Source organism: Rana temporaria, chromosome 1, assembly GCF_905171775.1.
Source record: "Rana temporaria chromosome 1, aRanTem1.1, whole genome shotgun sequence".
Classification (NCBI taxonomy): Eukaryota; Metazoa; Chordata; class Amphibia; order Anura; family Ranidae; genus Rana; species Rana temporaria.
The window spans coordinates 443,374,604-443,398,462 of NC_053489.1; the positions used below are offsets into that span (position 1 = coordinate 443,374,604).

Here is a 23,859-nt window from a genome sequence, read left to right on the forward strand (position 1 = left end):
GGTTTAGCCTTGAAGAATTGATGTACTTCTAACATTTACAGTCTCTTCCCCTGCATAACACCATGCAGACTATTGCTCATCTTCCTCTGCATTAACTTCTGCAGACTATTGCTCCCAGGACTTCTCTCCTCCTGCATAAAACTTCCACTGTAAAACTATTAGATCCTGTTGCATCATCTTCATTATGACAAAAGGGGATCACTCGGAATAATTCCAGCTTGCTGGCTGTAATCAGATGTTGTTACTAGGCCAGAGGTCTGCAGTACCTCTCTCCGGTGGCTTAGTAATTTAGTAACACATGCTGGTTGGTGGACTACTGCTCCCAGCTAGTCTGGCCTGAAAATCCTGTGCCCTCTAGCCGCAGCGACTCGACACACTCCCCACAGTCTCTCCTCTGGCCTTGTACCCAGCTCCCCTGGCATGCCTCATTCAGAAATCCACTGTGTTCTACTCACCGACCTTTTCCTGACCCAGTCCATGATGGAGAACTTTACCTGGACATACGTTGCAACAGCTCCTCCAGTCCCCTCTGTTCCAGGGCTCTTCATCTATGACTGTGTAAAGATGAAGACTTCATCCATGACCGTGTAAGGATGAAGCTCTCTCCCAGCTCCCCATGGCTCCTCCGCGATCGGCACCCCCCCCCCAGATGAGGATGGCCTCCTGCTGCTGCCTAGTACTCCATTCTCCACTTCTCCCGGCCGACAACTCTCTCCAGTGGCATGTGACCTTATATGGGAGGCCTGCCCCCTGCCAATACCAATTGGGGATTGGTCAGGGCTCCTCACATGAGCTGCCTTCCACTCCAGTCCTAGACCCTGCCCCTCTTCCAGAACAATCTCACTGGAAGCAGGGGAGGCGCCTCAGAACTAAAGCACAGGTGGTCACACTAACCACTCCCTACCCCCAGATCAAAACAAGCAGGCCTAACCTGAAGCATAGGCCTGTCTAAATGTACCTGCACTGACAGTTTCCCTAGAAAAAATCCTATAATAGCACTGACCTATGGTAGAGGGTGCTACATTTAAAAATATATATATTTTGTTTATAGAATACACACATTACTATATGCATGATTTTTCCTGTACAAAAATTTATTTTCACAGTCCGTTTTTCCAGCTTGTTCCTTTGAATATTCTCAGAAATATAGTCAAAAATGAAAGTTGATTTAACCCTACTAGCAATTAGAAAATTGGATGTTCAAAAACAATAACTGAAATTCTACTGGTTTACAGATGTATGCCACATACACACGATCGGAAATTCCGACAAGAAAATGTGGATTTTTTTCTGACGGAATTTTGCCTCAAACTTGCATACACATGGTCACACCAAATTCCGACCATCAAGAATGCGGTGCTGTACAACACTACGAGCCGAGAAAAATGATATTCAATGATTCCGAGCAATACGTCGAATTGATTCCGAACATGCATGTATTTTTTGCGCGTCGGAAATGCATACAGACGAATTTCCAACTAGAACTTTCGGAAAATTTCAAAACCAGCTTTCAAATTTTTCTTTGCGGAAATTCCGACAGAAAAATTCCAATGGAGCCTACACACGGTTGGAATTTCCGATCAAAGGCTGACATCGGACCTTTCTTGTCAGAATTTCTGATCGTGTGTACGCGGCATTAGGCCGCGTACACACGGTCGGACAAAACCGATGAGAATGGACCGAGGTTCAGTTTCATCGGTCCAAACAGACCGTGTGTATAGCCCATCGGTCTGTTGTCCTTTGGTCCAAAATTTTAAAACATGCTTTAAAATCGAACTGATGGACCGCTGCCCGATCGGTCCAAACCGATGGTTAGTACAGAAAGCATCGGTTCAAAACCCGCGCATGCTCAGAATCAAGTCGACGCATGCTTGGAAGCATTGAACTTCCTTTTATTCAGCACGTCGTGTGTTTGACGTCACCGCGTTTTCACCCGATCGGTTTTTGGAACGATGGTGTGTACGCACATCAGACCACTTCAGCGGTGAACCGATGGAAATGGCCCGTTGGACCATTCTCATCGGTTTGGAACGACCGTGTGTACGCGGCCTTAGACATGCAGAGAAATGTTCTGTATGTACTAAAAATGTAGTTGCAATTAGTTTATGTCTCTGTCTTCTCTGTCTTGCATTTCTGTCTGCTGGCACTGGGGTCAGGGAATATACTAGTCATGAGAAGCAAATATTCGGTATGTACAATATTCCATTGCCTATTAAAACCTTGCCAGACATTTTCTTTTTAATCTTGGGTCCCGTTGGGGAGATTTTCCTTGACTTCCTTCCCTGTATACACTTAAATCCCTCCAAAGTAAGAGGAAATCCCCCTTGGATAGTTGTCACTGGAAAATGTTTCTCCTCAACTCCTATTCTGATGACAGCTGCATAATTTTTGGATATTCTCTTACTTTCTATTCCAGTAACAATGGTCACAAGGAGATACAGTGCCTGGCAAAAGTATTTTGTTGCCTCACAACCTGGAATTAACATGGATTGAGGATTTGCATCATTTAATTTACAAAACATGCCCACAACTTTGAAGATTTTTTTTCTATTGTGAAGCAAACAATAAATAGGATAAAATAACAGAAAAAGTCAATGTGCATAACTTTTCATCCCCCTAAAATCAATACTTTGTAGAGCTACCTTTTGCGGCTATCACAGCTCCAAGTCACTTTGGATGAGTCTTTATGAGCTTGCCACATCTTACTACTGGGATTTTTGCCCATTCCTCCCTGCACGACTGCTCCAGCTCCGTCAAGTTGGATGGTTTGCAGTTGTGAACAGCAATCTTTAAGTCTGACCACAGATTTTCTATTGGATTGAGGTCTGGGCTTTGAGGCCCCGTACACACGTCCGAGGAACTCGACGTGCCAAACACATCGAGTTCTGTGTTGAAGCCGCCGAGGATCTCAGCGAGCCAACTTTCCTCATTGAACAACGAGGAAATAGAGAACATGTTCTCTATTTGGCCCGACGAGTTCCTCGTCGGCTTCCTCGGTCAAAAGTGTACACACGACCGAGTTTCTGGCTGAATTCTGCCGAGAAACTCGGTCGTGTGTACGGGGGCCTGACTAGGCCTTTCCAACACATTTACATGTTTCCCCTTAAACCACTCAAGTGTTGCTTTAGCAGTGTGTTTGGGGTCATTGTCCTGCTGGAAGGTGAACCTCCGTCCTGGCCTCAAATCACACATAGAGTGGTACAGGTTTTGCTCAAGAATATCCCTGTATATAGCACCGTCCATCTTTCCCTCAACTCTGATCAGTTTCACAGTCCTGACTGCTGAAAAACAACCCCACAGCATGATGCCACCACCATGTTTCACTGTGGGGATGGTGTTTTTTGGGTGATGTGATTTATTTATTTTTTGCGCCAGACATAGCATTTTCTTTGATGGCCAAAAGGTTAAATTTTAGTCTCATCAGACCAGAGCACCTTCCTCCATACATTTTGGGAGTCTCCCACATGCCTTTTCACAAACTTAAAACGTGCCATTTTGTTTTTTGCTGAAAAGTAATGGCTTCTTCTGGCCACTCTGTCATAAAGCTCAACTCTATGGAGCGTATAGCTTATTGTCGTCCTATGTACAGATACTCCAGTCTCTGCTGTGGAACTCTGCAGCTTCTCCAGGGTTACCTTAGGTCTCTGTGCTGTCTCTCTGATTAATGCCCTCCTTGCCCGGTCTGTGAGTTTTGGTGTGCGGCCGTCTCTTGGCAGGTTTGCTGTTGTGCCATGTTCTTTTCATTTGGTTATGATAGATTTGATAGTGCTCCTAGGGATCATCAAAGATTTGGATATTTTTTTATAATCTAACCCTGACTTGTACTTCTCAACAACATTGACCCTTACTTGTTTGGAGAGTTCCTTTGTCTTCATGGCAGTGTTTGGTTAGTGGTACCTCTTGTTTAGGTGTTGCAGCCTCTGGGGTCTTTCAAAAAGGGTGTGTATATGTAATGACAGATCATGTGACACTTAGATTGTACACAGGTGGACATCATTTCACTAATTATGTGACTTCTGAAGATAATTGGTTACACCAGAGCTTTTTATGGGCTTCATAACAAAGGGGGTGAATACATACGCACATGCTAATTATAATTTTTTTATTTCTGAAGAAATAGTTTTATGTATATATTTTTCTAATTTTAATTCACCGTCTTAAACTATTGTGTTCTGATCCATCACATATAATTCAGATAAAAAAAACATTGAACTAAAGGCTGCAATGTAAAAAAATAGGTAAAAAGCCAAGAGGGTAAGAACTTTTGCAAGGCACTGTATATAGAGGGTGAATCTAACCAGCTGGGATAGAGACAGTAATATACACCTGGTATGGGTTTAATTATGCCCTATGCTATACAAATGCATTGGTTATGTTTCTCTGCATCCAATTTGTATATCAGGAGAATGTGACGGCTCACTATTGAGCCGCTTCACTTCTCCCTGGAGCGGCTCTGGGCCAATTGCACAGTGACAGGAGTCCTGCGTTTTCTGGTCCGTTTTAGGTCTGAATTCAGCCAAAAATTTGAAGTGAAATCAGACCTGAAACGGTAAACAGGACGCACAGGACTCCTGCTGTGCGCTGCTCCGTACTGCAGTGTAAACCCAGCCTAAAAGAGGAACCATGACCTTACCCATGCAGGGACAAAGTAACGCTGTCTTTGCAAAGGGCAACACCTTATCAGTGCTTCCACGCCACTTATTTCTTCTCTGCACTCAGTACTTTTAGGTATGAAAGAACATGTAACGTCCTCCTCTGTGACAGTGCTCAGGTCTACTGGCTGATCCCCTTAATTATAGAGCGAGAGCAAGAACCGGGAGCTGTGTGTGTAAACACACAGCTCCCGGTCCTGTCAGGGTGAGAAATTACTTATCGTCTGTTCATACAATGTATGAACAGCGATCTGTCATTTCCCCTAGTCAGTCCCACCCCCCCTTCAGTTAGAACACACACAAGGAACATAATTAACCCCTTCCTCGCTCCCTAGTGTTAACCCCTTCCCTGCCAGTGGCATTTTTATAGTAATCAATGCATTTTTATAGCACTGATCGCTATAAAAATGCCAATGGTCCCAAAAATGTTTCAAAAGTGTCCGAAGTGTCCGCCATAAGGTCGCAGTATCGATAAAAATCGCTGATCGCCGCCATTACTAGTAAAAAAAAAATATTAATAAAAATGCCATAAAACTATGCCCTAGTGGTCCAGAAACACCACCTCATTTGAAAATCTATGCTCCAGTAGAGAACCACAGAGGCACCTCATCTCGATTATCTACAACCTTCTGTTCTCTACACACTCAGCGAAAGTCCACTGGGCTAACCAACAGTGGGAACGGGATCTCACGCTTGATCTCACAGATGCAGAATGGGAAGACGTTTACAGGCTCGCCCATAAGGGCTCGATTAATGTCCAGATACAGGAGAATGCTTACAAAATACTTTCCAGGTGGTACAAAACCCCTCTTAAAATGCACCGCATTAACCCCACACTTTCACAAACGTGCTGGAGATGCAATCTGGAGACGGGTTCCTTCCTCCACATATGGTGGTCCTGCCCCAAAATCTAACCTTATTGGACGGAAGTCCACAAATATATCTCCCGAATCACTACTTTCGATTTGGAGTTCACACCCACTCAGTTCCTCCTTCACCATGCACAGTCGCTCCCAAAGGGTTATTCTCCGTCCTTGGCTATGCACATGGTGAATGCGGCCCGGATGTGTATACCACTCAAATGGCTTTCTTCCAACCCTCCGTACATCACGGATTGGTTCAAGCATATTCAAAAGACGATGGAGATGGAGGAACTGATCCACCAGGCTAACGATACCCCTTCCCGGTTCTCTGGAACTTGGGCCTGTTGGTCACATTTTGCTTCATCTGACAAATACAAAAGTCTTAGCTCTTGAATGTTCTGAACGTGAATCCCCTGTGACCATATCCTTATGGAGCTGTGACAGGCCCCCCTCCTCTTCCCAGATTATTCCTTCTCCACCCCCCCCCCCCTTATTAGTATAATACCTGTTACAAGTGTTAGGAGTTGGTTAGACTTTGTTGCCATGAGCTGATATCAGCCCGTGAGGCAAAAAAAAAAAAAAAATGTTACCAGCATAGATTGTATCAAATAATGCGTTTAGTTTATAAAAAAAAAAACTATGCCCTATTTTGTAGACGCTATAACTTTTGCGCAAACCAATCAATAAACGCTTATTGCACGTATCGGCCTAAACTGAGGAAAAAATATGTTTTTTTTTATATATATTTTTTATATATTTTTGGGAATATTTATTACAGCAAAAAGTAAAAAATATTCATTTTTTTTCCAAATTGTCGCTCTATTTTTGTTTATAGCACAAAAAATAAAAACCGCAGAGGTGATCAAATACCACCAAAAGAAAGCTCTATTTGTGGGAAAAAAAGGACACCAATTTTGTTTGGGAGCCGCGTCGAAAGACCGGGCAATTGTCAGTTAAAGCGATGCATTGCCGAATCGCAAAAAGTGGCCCGTTATTGACCAGCAATATGGTCCGGGGCTGAAGTGGTTAATGTAGGCAAAAAATCTATGTATGCATGTAGAGTATAGTATAAGTGAAGTTCTGGTGTCCCACAGACAGGGCTGATAATGCTGGTTGGAATTTCTGTGTAGAAAAAGCAGAGTTGTCAGACCAAACAGGAAATTAGGATCTCACTATATTTCTGGCAGATTAAGAGGTATTTTTCTATACTTGCAGTATTTTTAAAGGGATGAAACCTGTAGAAATGTGTTGGAGAGATGAATTAAAAAGTTTTTTATTTTTTTTGGCTTTACATACACTTTAAAGAAGAAGTGTGGTCAAAGCTTTTTTGACCATACTTCTACTATGGATCACAAGAATGCAGTTCGTTCTGTACTCCTGTGAATAGTTTTCAGCTGACAGCGGGCTAAAGGCCACTGTCAGCTGAAGCTCAGGAAAGATACCATCCATATGGTCGGGATCTACCCATATGCCTGGACCAACACCTCTGCTGAGAGCCTGAGCCAGCTGTTCCCTCCCCCTCCACAGCCCATCGCTCCAGTGAGTGCTGGAGAGGGGAGCAGAGAGTGGTGACTGACAGTGAAGGGGAAGAACTGAGCAATCAACAGTGTTTGATCGCTCAGTTCTCACTACAGAGCCAGTGGGTACAGATGCAGTATCGGATCGATGCTGCATTAACCTAGTTGATTATAATTGTTTGCTTTCTTTTTTCATCTCAAACTTCTCTTTTAATGAAGAACTTCTAATGAATTCAGAAAAGCATTCTTTATTTTCACAGCATCTCATAACGTTGTCTTTGTTTACTCCTCTTTTAATGGCAGATATCCCAAAACTGTGGAGAGCACAGAAAAAATAGAGACTACTACGGAAAAGAGTGTCTTGAGCCTGCCAACTGCTCTCGCACTTATAAGAGATAGTGAACTTCCTCAGGCTAGTGCCTCGTCTTCATCAGAGATACCTCAGTCCACAACAAGTTCAGCAAGAACCGGTCAGAGCTCCCAAGACCTCCCCCCAACCCAGGATGACGAAACCTCCAATGTAGCACTTAAACCTTCAGAAAGCACTGTCCCAGAATACAAACCCATCTATAACCAAATCAGCACAAGTATAATGTCTCCTGAGGATGTCAAGTCTCAGGAGTTGGCCAAGGAGATTGTAGTAGAGGACAAGTCCCTGGCTGACATTTTGGATCCAGAGTGTAAGATGAAAACAACTATGGATTTAATGGGGGAGCTGTTTATGAGACGCCCGAGTGCTTTAAGAGAGAGAAGCAAAAGCCAGATCAAAGACAAGATGAAGTCAGATGACTTGTCATCAGCACACAATGGAAAGTAAGTGTTTTTACCAATATATTCTTATACTCCTTTCTTTCTACAGATTTGTAGACATGTGCATTCGTTTTCGTTAGAATGCATTTTCGTCCGAAAATCAGTTTTTTTCGTTATCGTTTTAACAAACAATAACGAAAGTGCAAGAAACGAAAACCAAAAGATCCGACATAAAAAATGTGTTATTTTCGTTTTCGTTGCGGTAAAAATTCGATATAGAGAGATTCGACATTATAGGGAAAAGATTCGACATCATAGAGAAAAGATTAGACATTATAGAGAAAAGATTTGACACTATAGAAATAATAGATTCAACATTAGATTTCGATTTATGAGAAAATAGATTCGACATTATAGAGAATAGATTCGACATTATTACTAGTCATACAACATTAGAATTCTTGTAGGCGGAATATTCGAACGGAAATGTACGATTCGATGTAAAGATTCGACGTTCCGTCGAATATTCGTTTGACCATTCGACACAACCAAAAAGATTCGACGTTCCGGCGAATATTCTTTTGACCATTTGACAGAAACCAAGTATTATTGGATTTTCGGACGAAAGCTATTCCCCAACGAAAAACAAAATAAATCAAACGATTTTCGGGAGTAACTAAATAAATTTATTTTCCAAACGAAAACAAAAAACGAAACGAAATATTCCAGTCTGCACATGTCTACAGATTTGTACATTTTTATTTCACTTTTCTTTGGCAGGTAAAGAACTTCCTATATATATATATTCCTGCATATTTAACCATTAGCATGGAGTTCTACTTTAAAGGCATAGTTCACCTTTACTAAAAAACTGCATATGCAGATAAGGGGTGTTGGTAGATAAAAACAAAGGGGCAGATCCACAGAGCAAGTATACCGGCGTATCTACTGATACGCCGGCGTACTTTCAAATTACCCGCGTCGTATCTTTGGTTTGAATCCTCAAGCCAAGATACGACGGAATCTGGGTTAGATCCGACAGGTATATGTCCTCGTACGCCTTTCGGATTCGTTTTCCGCGTCGGGTATGCAAATTACCTATTTCCGACGATCCACGAACATACGCGCGGCAGTCGCATTCTCTTACGTCGTCTCTAGTCGGCTTTTTCCGGCGTATAGTTAAAGCTGCTTTTTTGCGGCGTATAGTTAGATTTGCCATGTTAAGTATGGCCGTTGTTCCCGCGTCGAAATTTGAATTTTTTATTTTTTTTGCGTAAGTCGTCCGTGAATCGGGATGGACGTAAGTCACGTCTTAGTTTAAAAAATTACTTCCTTGCGACGTCATTTCGCGCAATGCACGGCGGGAAATTTAGAAACGGAGAATGCGCAGTTCATTCGGCGCGGGGACGCGCTTCATTTAAATGAAACACGCCCCCTAATCGCCGATTTGAATTCCACCGCCAGAGATACACTACGCCGCCGTAACTTACGGTGCGAATTCTTCCAGGATTCGAACCAGCCAAAAGTAAGTTACAGCGGCGTAGTGTATCTCTGATACGCTGCGCCGATGTATTTCTATGTGAATCTGCCCCTAAGTTCCCAAAACCTTGTATGACACCCAGGGCTTTTTTTCAGGGGGAACTTGGGGGAACTCAGTTCCACCACCTCTGGCTCAGACCCTTTGGTGCCTGCTCACCACAATCACTTGTAAACACAGAAGTCTGGTTCCTGTGTTTACAAGTGACAGCTCTGCACTCTGTGTGTAACCCCCTGAACTCTGCATTCTGTATGTAATGCAATCCTGGTTTAATGCCCCTTTAAGACCCTTCTACTGTTTGTGAAATTTGAACGGGGTCGTGGTTGAGTTCCTGCACCACTTTCTGAGAAAAAAAGCTCTGATGACACCAAAAAGTAAATGTCTGAAGAAATACAGTGCTGTATATGAGAATATAATAAGAATGAGTGATAATGGCGCCACCATGTGGTCGAGAAAAGTGTGCTTTTTATACTGCAAATGGATTAGCAATATTTTTAACCCTAAGAATATTATTATTAGAAAATAATTAAACCGTGTTCAATCCATTCTTGGAATCCATATCAATATATAACTTCCAATTATTTCAAGTTATAACTATTGCATGCTTCTTTCTGTGTGGTAGGATACAGATATATAGCGTACAGGAATTATAAAGTGTGGAGTGGACTAACTCTTTTAGACAATTTAGGTCTGGTTGCTATGGGTTATTTTTCTTGGTATATCATCTCTGTTCTGTGCCATGTCTGCTTGGATAAAACTTTATTAGTGGCATAGCATTGTCATTATAGCATGGAGCTATAATTTGTCTAAAACAAATATTTATTGGCTCATATATTGAATGTTTTTCTCTGGCAATGTTACAGGAGAGAGGAGAAGAAAAACTCTATAGAGAATGTATTAAGCTCCTCCATCCATTACTCCATGTCTGCTTCTAAGGCTGAACTCCTGAGAAAAATCACAGAAGTGCACACAAAATCAGACAGAAAAGATGATGTAAATGAAAATAAGGTAAGCTGTGTTTTAGTCTTGTACCTGGTAATCATTAAAGTGTTACTAAAACCCACAAACAGTCAAATCAGTCTGTATATGCAGTCAAACATGCTTGTTATGCTCATTGAGGAACCTAAGGGGTTAATCCTATGCATTGTGTGAAAACACTGTTCTCTGATCCTCCCCTTCTTGCACAGTCCCCAATCTATCTGCTTCTAGTGCAAAGCCTTGGGGGCAAGCTGCACATGCTCAGTTTGGTGTGTATTGCTAGGGAGGTTTTTTTTTTTCTTGGAAGAGTGCATGTGATCAGCACAGGGCCAATCAGCACTGTCCAGACAGAGGGTCAGGGGAGAATGAAAACTCCTCCTACAAGCTTTAACCTGGCACTGTTAGAAGTCATAAGACTGTTATATACTGTTGATGAGAAAAGGTATTTAGCAGTTTATATTTCCCGAAATAATTTAATTTCCACGTTCTGTGTAACTTTAGAGGACTTATTGCCCCGATCACAGTGTGGTAAATTACCGTTGGCTCTTAAATTGACCACACCCTTTTGGATTTTGTTTCAGATCTGATTTGTCAGATACAATTTACCCATTACAAAGTGTCATAGTCTCCAGACATAGTAATGAATGGGATATACCTTGAGTGTTGTAGTAGGTACCAGAATGCTAAATACAGAGACGACCAAGAATGAAGAGAGCATATTGTTTATTCATTCATGAATGTGAGCCTTTAAAGAAATGTCATAACAAAGCAAAGCATGTGTGAAGGTGCTTAATGGAATAAGCCATTTCCCAAATCATGCCACTGAAGCTAAACCTGTTCAACAATTCACTGTCCTATAAATAAGTTGTATAGGAGTCAAGTAATGTGTCTTTACATCAGAAGCTTCTCATTTGAACATCATTTTAATAGTGTTTTCCTATCTTTTTTGAGAACAATTCTACCCCACCTTGTGATTAAAGACCAGGTCTTGATAGGTTTATGTCTTCCTGGCATGTGGGTAGGAAATGTAAGGTTGGCCATAGACATTCGAAATTTAGACAGTTTGGCCCAGATTCACAGAGAGCGGGCGCACATTACGCCGCCGTAGCGCAAATAAAATACGCTACGCAGCGCAGAGAGGCAAGCATGGAATTCACAAAGCCACTGCGCCCAAAACTGCGCTGGGTTTTCGAAGGCGTAAGTCGGCGTAGGTGGAAGTGGGTGTGAGCCATGCAAATGAGGCGTGACCCCATGCAAATGATGGGCCGAGCGACAGACAGATATGTATCACCAACTGCGCATGCACCAGGATGTGGACGCATCCCTCTGCGCATGCTCAAAACCACATCGGAACAACTGCCTAAACTACGCCGGATCACTGCCTATGGCGTGAACGTAACCTACGCCCAGCCAGACACACGACCAACGTAAACAACGTAAAATACGCCGGCTTGAGTTCCCTGGTGCAGACCTTTGCATGTCTGCTGCTAGGTTACACCTGCTTTATGAGGCTTAACTTTATGCCGGACGTACAACTTACTCGCACATCGCGTAGCCTGCGTCGGTCACCCTTACGTTCGTGAATCGCCGTATTTCCCTCATTTGCATATTTGAATGGCTAAACAATGGGAGCGCCACATGCGTCCAGCCTAAATGTGCGCCCACGCTACGCCGGCGTAGGAAAGTTAAGTTGGCGGGTTGAAGCCTGTTTTTAGGTGTATCTTAGTTTGTGGGTCCGGCGCACAGATACGACGGCGCATATTTGCACTTACGCGGCACTCGTTCTTGTAAGTGTACCTTTTTTATCTTTATAATAAATAAGTTTTAATATACTACACCATGATGAGCCCCTTGTTTTTGAGGACTTAAGGATATCTTGTAAAGGGAGAAGGAGGCAACACCCACTGATGGACAAAGAAAAGACACCACTTTGGGGCCTTTTATTATCTGGGGTCTGGTGAGTGTTGAGTTTAACCATTGGTGATGGTGGCACATCTTTGTCAGGTGGAAGAGACAGTTGCACATTTTTATATACAGCATTACCAGCATTGAACCTTTTTTCCATTGGAATCTGTTGTGTAAAAGCAAGACTGTCTGTCATTGGACTCTTTTCAGTGCAACTGGTGCATTTCACATTTGGAAGTTTTTTCTTTGTTATTGGTTTTGCTGTCGTTTTTGAATGTTCTGATTTATTTTATATTTTATATTTCATTTTCTGTCTTCACTATTGGTCAGCTTAGAGTAGCATGAGCAGCCATTTTTTCCTTCATAGGAGCACTATGGCACATTGATGTGCAGGCCGCTTAATTAATTATTTTTTTGGGTCACATACTCGTATAACACATTTATATTTTTATATATATTGTTTGTATTAAGATTAATTGGTCCACAGAAGTTTATCCACATAGAACACTGGGTACATTTAGTTCCTGATATGGTATATGTTATATATGGTTGATTGTGCACTAAATTAGTTCACAGTTCACACTCCCAGAGATTGATTTCTCTGGATTATTAGATCAGCGCAGTAACACTTTTCCTTTTATTTACGGACTTTGAGCCAGAAAATTCTTTATTTTCCTTCCTGGTCTTTGTGTGCCGTGTGTGGCTATAATGTTTGATTTTGTTATATCTTAGTATACTTAGTAGACTGGTTAGCCTTAGCTAGCCAGTCCACTGGGTAGGAGAAGGTAGGTTACGTATTATTATTATTGCATATGATTATAAAAAATATGAACGATAACAAACAGTCCAACTTTTTAACTGAGGTCATTATATTTTAGGAAGATACAGACAAATTGTACTTTGGAAGGATGATATGTTCTGCCCAAGTATTACCATTTGATTCAAAAGCCAGGGGAGCCACATGTCCCTGGGAACAGAAGAAAGTGATCTAAGTGATTAGTGCCATGCTGTTAATTACACTGGCATTCTTCCTTGTGCGGGGCACGAAGAGACATTAGCACAGTCATTATGGAGGGTAGATAGTGGAGGGCTTACTTGGGCAATCAATGACCACTTTTGTGTCTGCACAATAGCGTCATGCCTGCTGGTGTTTTGGAATTACAGCAATACTGATTAATGAAAAGAAAACAAGTTTGTAGGTCAAATCTGCTGCCCATTGCATGGAAAGAATATGACAGAGAATAATCATGGAGACTCTGTAAGCGTGAAGAGGCAGAGGTTGATTTACATTTTTTCTGTGGCGAGGCTTCAGACCTCACAGTTATGATGTGAAGCCTTTTCATCATGTAAATAGGACATAGCATAAGAGCGCTGCGCCAGACCTTGCTGGCAGCTAGCTACTTTATAGCATCACAAATCCATTACACTTATGTAATACCATTTTAGAAATATGAGAGTCCAATTTGTGCAGATTATTTAGAGACATGGCAGAGGAAACAGCGCTTTCATACATTGGAAAGAAAGTTTTTGTGAACTATTTAAAAAGTATCTACATAGACGTAGTCTATAAGAATAGATCCTAAATGTAATCTGATGCGAAAATAAAAGTGCAAAGCTTTAAAGGATAAGTTCACCTTTGGGAATATTGCATGTTCCCATTGCTGCAGCTGCTCCTTGACCCATCACCTCTAGTGACAGCAAGCCAGGGATCTTCTCCCCAAAATCGCTATCACGCAAAAAAAAAAAAAAAAAAATTGCCTGTGCGGGGCTCCATCCACATGGCCGCGTCACTCGTTCACAGAGTTCTGTGAATGAATGAACTACAAGTACTAACAGCCTTTGTGGCTGTCAGCCTGTAGTTCTCAATGAAATACCAGGGTGTTGTTGAGCTCTCTAGGTAGTTCATTGATGCTTCCTGTAGGTGTGTATTTGCCTGTCTGTAAGGCCGCGTACACACGGCCTGACTTGTCCGCTGAAACTGGTCCGTGGACCAGTTTCCGCGGACATGTCCGATCGTGTGTACGGCCTAGCGGACAGGTTTCCAGCGGACAAAAGTTTCTTAGCATGCTAAGAAACTTGTCCGGTGGAAACCTGTCCGTCGGACATGTCCGATGGTTAGTACACCTAACCATCGGACCGAAATCCCCCGCATGCGTCGAAGTGATTCGACGCATGCGTGGAAGCATTGAACTTCCTGGTTCACGCACGTCGCCGCGTCATCGTCGCTGCCACGTTACCGCGTTTTCTGTCCGCGGGGTATTTGGTCTGATGGTGTGTACACACATCAGACCAAAAGCTCCCAGCATGCATGTCCGAAGGAAACGGTCCGTGGACCGTTTTCATCGGACATGTCCCGTCGTGTGTACGAGGCCTAAGAGGTACGAGCAGACAGCTTACACAGACAGTCTGCAGGAGTCCATCATTGCACCCACAATCTGGTGTTTGCAGTGCAATGCTTTGCAGGCTCCTAGTAAAAAAATTATTAAGTGCACATTTTTTTACCTGCAAAAAGATGTGCATTTATTTTTATTTTTTACAAAGGTGAACTTATCCTTTAACCCCTTCCTTACCGGGCCATTATAAAATGACTCTGGCAGGAACCCCCCTTGATCCGGGTGGACGTCATATGATGTCCTTTCTTCCCGGCAATCTAGGGCACACACGCGCGTGTCCGGCGGACGCGATGTCCGCCGGGCACCCGCGATTGCCGGTGATCACGGCAGAAGTGTGGATCTGTGTGTGTAAACACACAGATCCACCTCCTGTCAGAGGTGAGGAGACCGATGTGTGTTCCCAGTACAGAGGAACATACATTGGTCTCCTCCCCTTGTGAGTCCCCCTCTCCCTACAGTTAGAACACACTTTAGGGAACATATTAACCCCTTCAGCGCCCCCTAGTGTTAACACATTCCCTGCCAGTCACATTTACACAGTAATCAGTGCAGTTTTATAGCACTAATTGCAGTATAAATATGAATGGTCCCAAAAACGTGTCAAAAGTGTCCGATGTGTCCGCCGCAATGTCATGGTCACAATAAAAATCGCAGATCGCCGCCATTACTAGTAAAAAAATAAAAATAAATACAAATGCCAGAAATCTATCCCCTATTTTGTAGACACTATAACTTTTGCGCAAACCAATCAATATACGCTTCTTGCAATTTTTTTACCAAAAATATGTAGAAGAATAAGTATTGGTCTAAACTGAGGGAAAAAAACGTTTTTTTTTAAAAAAAAATGTGGTATTTATTAAATCAAAAATTAAAAATAGTGTTTTTTTTTTTTAAATTGTCGCTCTTCTTTTGTTTATAGCGCAAAAAATAAAAACCGCAGAGATGATCAAATACCACAAAACGAAAGCTCTATTTGTGGGGGGAAAAAACATAAAGATTTAGTTTGGGTACAGTGTTGCATGACCGCGCAATTGTCATTCAAAGTGCAACAGTGCTGAAAACTAAAATTTGGTCTGGGCAGGAAGGGGGTGAAAATGCCCTGTATGGAAGGGGTTAATATCATGTAGTTCACATAATCACTTTTAATGTGAAATATCACCCAATCAAAATATATTTTCAGAGGACATCAGAAGCAGAGTACACGAGGCTCTTAAGACACGGCTATAAAATGATGTTTACTTTATATTCGGTGATTTTGTATGTAATTTCTTTTTCATGGTCAGGACAAATAAGAAAATATATTGTATATATGTGTATATACTGCATATTATATTAAAACAGAACTCAATGCAGAAGTTCACTTGCATATTTGCACATTATGGCAGACTTACCTCTAGGTCTTCTGTCCTGTTTCACCAGTGACAGGTTCAGAATCTTTCTTGCTTTAGGCTCCATTTCATATTGTAAAGGGTAGCTCTTTACTTTGACAAAATAAACCTGTTGCTTAGTGATTGTAAAGCTTCTTTTTTATTTTATTAAAATAAAAAACGTGTTATACAGTACTTATCTGCTCTATGCAATGGTTTTGCACAGAGCAGCCCCGATCCTTCATTTCCTGCATCCCCCACCAGTACTCCTGGATCGACTTCCCCCTCCTGCCGAGTGCCCCCATAGCACATTGCTTGCTATGGGGGCACTCATGCGTGCTTGCTCCTAAGACACACAGAGCTCAGCCCCACCCTGCCCACCACTTCCTCCTCACTGGCTCAGATTGACAGCAGGAGGAGCCAATGGCTTGGGCTGCCGTATCTAAGCCACTGAGGAGTGAGAGAGCCAAGAAAGTCTCAACTGTCTTGCACTTCGCTGGATTAAAATCGGCCTCATGTATGTATTTTGGGAGTCTGCAGGGGGAGCTGCATGTAGAAGGTTTTTTTTTAGAATGCAGTAAGTAAAAAAAAATATCTGCCTTTACAAGCACTTTAAACAGCTCAATGTCTCATCCCAGTGATTGAGGGCTCTTTCCAAATTTTTCCTCAGAGACTCTTTAGCTTACATATAATGCTCTAGGAATCCTTTGCCATGCATTTAAAAGTTTATTTGTAAAACAAATATTGTACACACACACAATAAAAATACAGGATAGAAAAGAGTAAAAAAAAAACTAAAATTAAATTAACCCAAAACCAGTATTTACTTATTTTAGGTAAGTACTGTGAAACATGGTGGAGGAATTATATAAAGTAGGCTGCATACTGCCTCCAATAATGAATTTTAGCATTCATTTTTATTTAATAACAATATGATGCACAAGGCAGAGCTTTACAAAATAAGTAATCAGTCTTCATACAGTCATACATATGTATACTAAGGACAATTTTAGACATATACGCAGAGCTTTTTTTCTCAGAAAATAGGTGCAGGAACTCAACCACGATCTCGTTCAGATTTCACAAACAGTAGAAGGGTCTTAAAGGGGCATTAAATACCAGGATTGCATTACATAGAGAGTGCAGAGTTGGGGGGGGGGGGGGGGGGTTACACACAGACTGCAGAGAGGTCACTTGTAAACACAGAAACAAGTGATTGTGGTGAGCAGGCACCGAAGGGTCTGAGCCAGAGGTGGTGGAACTGAGTTCCCCCAAGTTCCCCCTGAAAAAAAGCCCTGCATATACGTAATATACCTACTATTATGTTGTTGGATTGTGGAAGGTCACCAAAGCACCAACAAAGTACCCACACAAATAAACAAAGAAAATGTCCTTGGTGTGATTTCAAAACAGGACTGCGAGGCTAATGCACTTTAAAGTTACAGCTCTGTAAATTAACCTTTTTAAAGGGATTACATCATCATAATAAATCATGTTTGCATTGTAATTTGTGGGATTCACTTGTTGTTTTTAATCTTCCATATCATACAACTATGTCTTTATATCTTTGTTCCAAGGAAGGTTTCATTTTTAACAGAATTTTGCTTGACTGGACCTGTTTTTTTGTGTATTGTCATCTGAGAATATTTTAGCTTTCTAATTATTGGTTATGAAGTGCTTGGTTCTCAGACCTACCCTAATCTGTACAAATAATCATAGTTAGTGAAGCTGTAACTGCCTATTACCTGGGAAAATGCACCTCTTCCTAAGACACTCTGGGCCAGATTCTCAAAAGAGTTACGCCGGTGTATCTACTGATACACTGGTGTAATTCGAAATTCCCGCCGGCGTATCATTGTTTTGTATTCACAAAACAAGATACGCCGGAATTAGGCTAGGATCTGACTGGTGTAAGTCACTTACACCGTCGGATCCTAAATGCAATACAACGCTGACCGCTAGGTGGCGTTTACGTTCAGGTCTCATTTGACTATACAAATGAGCCTGATACGCCGATTCCAGAACGAATTTGCGTCGCGTATTCGTCGCGTACGTCGTTTCCGTAAGCGTAAGGTTACCCCTGCTATATGAGGGGTAACCTTACGCCAGTCCGCCGTATGCCATGTTAAGTATGGCGTCGGGTCCGCGTCGGCTTTTTCCGTCGGTTACGTCGTTTTCCTAAGTCGTTCTTGAAAACGACTTTACGTCAATGACGCTCACGTCGGCGTCATTGACGTTTTCCGTCGTGAGCTGGAGCATGCGCACTGGGCTATTTTTCAGCCCGGCGCATGCGCAGTTCAATCGGCGCGGGGGCGCGCTTAATTTGAATACTAGCCGCCCCCTTTGAATTACGCGGCCATACGCCGGGCCATTTACACTACGCCGCCGCAAATTACAGAGCAAGTTGCTCCTGTAAGTTGTGGCGGCGTAGTGTAAATAGCTTACGCGACGCTGCCGCAGGATGTACGAGAATCTGGCCCTCTATGGGTATAAGATAACAGCAGGGAATTCCAGATCCATGTACAAGCAGTTTTGGATAGAATGTGGAAGAGTTCGGACTTCTGTCGTGATTTTATTGCTATCTATGTCCAAACTGCCTCTGTTTATTGCTTTAGTTAACATGTTTAATACAAGAGAAAACCAGATTTTACATAAAACATGTGTTAGGAATATACGGTAAGTAGATATACTGTATATCTTAGGATATGGTAACTGGAAATTCATCAGACATATGTTCTCATATCTGCAGGTGGAATTAATTGCCAATCTTATCCGTAAACTTGAGATCTTGAAGGGTGCCAAGGACAGTCTTATAGTTGATATAAAGGTCAACAACAGTCTTGGTGAGCAGGTGGAGGCATTGATCGAGGAACTCTGCAAGCCCAATGAGTTTGACAAGTATAAAATGTTCATTGGAGATTTGGATAAGGTGGTGAACCTTCTGCTCTCACTGTCAGGGCGCTTGGCCAAAGTGGAAAACGTACTAAGCACCTTGGGTGAAGATGCCAATACTGAAGAACGGGTACGTTCATCTTTTTTAATTTATTTCAATTATAAATGCCTGTTTGTTGTATTCTATCTCAGTTATCTTCTTATCTCTCCTACAGCTCAACTGTTTTTCATCATCTACTTCTTTCCTTCAGCTCCTTTTTCTATCAGAATCCATCTTTCTTATGCCGCGTACACACGATCAGTCCATCCAATGAGAACGGACCGATGGACCGTTTTCATCGGTTAACCGATGAAGCTGACTGATGGTCAGTCGTGCCTACACACCATCGGTTAAAAAAACGATCGTGTCAGAACGCGGTGACGTAAAACACAACGACGTGCTGAAAAAAACTAAGTTCAATGCTTCCAAGCATGCGTCGACTTGATTCTGAGCATGCGTGGATTTTTAACCGATGGTTGTGCCTACTAACGATCGTTTTTTCCCATCGGTTAGGAATCCATCGGTTAAATTTAAAGCAAGTTGGCTTTTTTTTAACCGATGGTTAAATAACCTATGGAGCCCACACACGATCGGTTTGGACCAATGAAAACGGTCCATCAGATCGCTATCCTCTGTTTAACCTATCGTGTGTACGAGGCCTTAGAGTATACACATTTTCTGTATGTACCACTCATGAGTTTTTGGTAGCGAAACGCAGGGATGAGAAACTGAGAGATCTAGTAAAAGCAGCACATTGTACACAGGCACACATTTAGCCACTTGAGCGCCCTGGAATTTATCCCCTTGCCAGCCAGTGTCATTTGTACAGTGACAGTGTATAGTATTGTAACAGTCCCCCGGTGAGGTCGCTGAGTGTAGTCGTTTCACCTGTCACCCTGCTCAGCCAGGCATTCACTTCCAGTCACACATTGCCAGACAATGAACAGTCCATCAGCTTGTTTTTTGTTGTTTTTATTGAGGAGATTTAACTTGGATGGGAAAAAGGGAATGGATCCCTCCTAGTGACTTTCCCAGCAATGCTCCCCGCTATCCTCTTCCTGCTCCTGTTCAGGACACCCTGATATAGCGTTGTATGAAGGGGTTCCTACCCAGCTCCCGAGCTCCAGGCCCATAGTGACCCCCCAGAAAAGGGGCTCCCTGCCAGGCCACGACAGCCTAACACTCCATCTCTAGTTCTTCCACCTGAACAACTCCTCCCCAGCAGGGCCTGCCAATCCTAGTTGGGGATTGGTCAGGGCTCCCAGATATACTCCATGCCACTCCAATCCGCTGCCCTGCCTCTTTTCCAGAACCTTCTAGAAACAGAGGAGGTACCAGAGAGATGTCAACCACCTACTACTACTCTCAAACCACAACAAAAAAACTGGCCTAGCTCACTGCTAGGCCTGCCTAAATTTACCTGCACTGGCTGGAAAAACAAAACAACTACCTCTAGCACATCCTACCGGAGGTAAAGGGTGCTACATACTGATCACTGTATTAATGTCACTGGTGATGTCAGTGACAGTTAGTGTCAGATTGTTTGCCGTGCTATCACAATCCCATTGTAAGTCACTGATCATCGCCATAAGTAGTATTACAATTTTTAATAAAAATTACAGTATACAGTATATACCCTAGATTACTTGCACGCAAACCAATCAATATAAGCTTATTTGGATTTGTGACAGAAAACATTTTGTCCAAAATTTATGAAGAAATGTGATTTAAATTTTTTTTTTAGGGGGGATATGTTTTATAGCAGAAAGTAAAAAATATTGTTTTATTTATTCAAAATGTTTGTTCTTTTTTTGTTTATATCGCACAACATAAAAAAAAAGTGGTGATCAACTACCACCAAAAGAAAGCTCTATTTCTGTGAAAAAAATATATAAATTCCATTTATATGTTACGTTGTATGACCACACAATTATCAGTTAAAATATCACAGTGCCGAATAGCAAAAATGGCCTGGTCATGAATGGGGTAAAATCCTTCGGAGTTCAAGTGGTTAAAAACAGGACATTTTTCTTTGTCCATGCATTGGAGCTGTGCTGGTAATAGCCTGTTTTGCAGACTTTTTGCATCTGGTGTGAACAGGTGCACGGCCCCGGGTGCACAGACTGTGCATCAGGGACTGTGCACTCATACCTGTGAAACTAGACTGTGATGGTGAACCAATGCGTATCAATTAAAGGATGTCTGCATGCAGCTACATTCTACTACAAACAGATAAAATGTGAATAAGCCCTCAATACATATAGCATCAAAGTGATTGTAAAGGCATTCTTCATTTTATGCATGAAGGTAAAAAACCTTCTGGGGCAGATCCACAAAAGGATTACGCCGGCGTATCTATTGATACGCCGGTGTAATTTAAAAATTCCTGCGTCGTATCTTTGTTTTGTATCTACAAAACAAGATACAACGGCATCTCGGAGGGATCCGACAGGCGTACGTCTTAGTACGCCCTCGGATCTTAAGGTGCAATATTTCGGTGGCCGATAGGTGGCGTTACCGTCGAATTCCGCGTCGAGTATGCAAATGAGCTATTTACGGCGATCCACGAACGTACGTCCGGCCGGCGCATTTTTTTTCGCCGTTTTCGTTCAGCTTTTTCCGGCGTATAGTTAAAGCTACTGTTATGAGACGTACTCAATGTTAAGTATGGCCGTCCTTCCCACGTAGAAATTTGAAATTTTTACGTTGTTTGCGTAAGTCGTTCGCGAATAGGGATTTGCGTAGAATGACATCACCGTCGGAAGCATTGGCTTTTTCCGGGTTAATTTCGAGCATGCGCACTGGAATACCCCCACGGACGGCGCATTTTAAAAAAAACATTGTTTACGTCGGGTCACGACGTATTTACATAAAACACGCCCCCATTACATTTATTTGAATTCCGCGGCCTTACGCCGCCAAAGATACACTACGCCGCCGTAACTTACGGCGCGAATTCGTTGAGGATTCGGAAAAAAAAAAAGTTGCGGCGGCGTAGTGTATCTTAGATACGCTGCGCCCGGCGGATTCTTACGCGCAGGTACGTGGATCTGCCCCTCTGTGTGCAGCAGCCCCCCCCCCAGCCCCCTCTCATACTTACCTGAGCCCCTTCTCGATCCAGCGATGTCCGCAAAAGCCTTTCCTCTCCAGGGGACTCGTACTCCTGATTGGCTTTTGACAGCAGCTGCCAATCACAGCCAGTATGCCAATCAGGAGATGGAGGGGCGGTGCCAACACGTGGCTCTGTGTGCGAACGGACCCACAGAGCCACTGGTTGGAAATACGCCTGCTTGTGTGCACCCAGAGTAAGCCGCTTGTTGTGGGGGCACCCGGCAGGTGGGACCCAAGAAGAGAAGGATCCAGACTGCTCTGTGCAAAACCACTGCACAGAGCAGGTACAGAAAGTATAACAAAAAAAAAACGAGACTTTAATATCGGTTTAATCTGTAGGTGATCTGTTGTTCCTAGATTGTAAGCTCTAACGAGTAGGACCCTTTCATGCTTCCTGTATTGAATTTCATTGTGATTGTACCGTCTGTCCTCATGTTGCAAAGCGCTATACAAACTGGCATAGCCACTAACCACTTGGCTCCTGTATTATAATAGTAATAATATTAAAGTATACTATGTACAGTTTGACTAATTTGATTACTGTTTGACCAATCATGTGCTTGATATGTTGTTGCAGACCACCTGGAATGAAAAGAAAAAGCAGCTCTGTGGTCAACATGAAGACGCCCGAGAACTCAAGGAGAACCTTGATCGCAGAGAAAAGTTGGTGACGGATATTTTGGGAAACTACCTCACCGGGAACCAGTTTCAGGACTACCAGCATTTTGTGAAAATGAAGTCAGCGCTTCTTATTGAACAGAGAGAGGTGGACGATAAAATTAAACTTGGTCAGGAGCAACTGGATTGCCTATTAGAAAGTTTACCTAGAGATTTCATGGACAACAGAAAAGTGCCTTTGAAAGAAGAAGGTGTGTCTTCTTCGGGGAATGTAAAGATGCTTCCACCATTGACCACTTCACTTTAATGTTCTTCTCAGCAACTCAGGCAGATGTATACATTAACTAGATAGTCATTCAAATTAAATTGTGTTACAACCACAGTAATTATGGCTATAAATCAAAGAGGTGTCAAGTAAGGAAAATTCTGGATGGCACTTCATTGGTGGTGAAGGGATGACTGGATGTGTTATTCCACTGCCTCGCTCGTACAGTACTAGGTGCTCCTAGGAACAGTGAGAATCCATGCAAACCACATGTAATGGAGCAAGAAGACAATACATTATTCTTGTGTCCACACTGTGAGACTTCAAGCCTGTAGCTATGGGGGATTTATGCCTTATTGACTCTGCTTTTCTATTTATAAAACTCCTTTTTTTGTAATTCATTTATGTAAGTTTTGTATATAGGCTAACCTTTATTCTGCTGTAGAGATTGCCTTTTCATGTTGTAATGAAAATTAACTAATTCAGTGGTGCCCAGTAAGTAAAATACTTACTTTATTTTCATTTTAAGTTTACATAAACTCGACCCTTTTGGATTGACAGATGTACCATATAAAGAAGAACAATGTAGGGAATTTTGTGGCTGACATTTTTTCTGTGCTTATGAAGTCAAAATGTCTGTAAAGCTTGTGCCAATGAAAAAAAGGTAAAAAACAAAAACAAATTTTGCTTTCACAAACCTTGGAATTGCAATCAGAGTATTTGATGAAGCAGTGCAGGGGCAGAGATTGTCTTCAAAAAGCATGTCAATAGATCCTAAGATATAGACAGCTGAAGTTATGTACGAAATTTTACTTTTACTTTAGAAGTTGAGCTTGTCCTCATGCCCTACTACTTACCCACGCTCGCTATTGATCAGTAAAGCCACAGAATATATTAAAGGGCCAACAATAGGGTCTAGGAGGCAGGATGGGGTTCTGCCCTCCCTTAAACCTTTCCCCATATAGGAAAGG

The 23,859-nt window shown here is 42.3% G+C and overlaps 1 protein-coding gene across 2 annotated transcripts in view; it reads left to right on the forward strand.

Annotated features, from left to right (window-relative positions):
* SHROOM3 (shroom family member 3) overlaps nucleotides 1-23,177 on the forward strand; it is a 272,583-nt gene extending 249,406 nt beyond the window's left edge. For both annotated transcript variants that reach the window (XM_040326816.1, XM_040326823.1), the window contains 4 exons: nucleotides 7,336-7,845; nucleotides 10,183-10,327; nucleotides 18,712-18,984; nucleotides 22,583-23,177. In XM_040326816.1, coding sequence (XP_040182750.1) covers nucleotides 7,336-7,845; nucleotides 10,183-10,327; nucleotides 18,712-18,984; nucleotides 22,583-22,930 — 1,276 coding nt within the window. In that variant the 3' untranslated portion in view covers nucleotides 22,931-23,177. The remainder of the gene's footprint in view (nucleotides 1-7,335; nucleotides 7,846-10,182; nucleotides 10,328-18,711; nucleotides 18,985-22,582) is intronic.
* The last annotated feature ends 682 nt before the right edge of the window (nucleotides 23,178-23,859 follow it).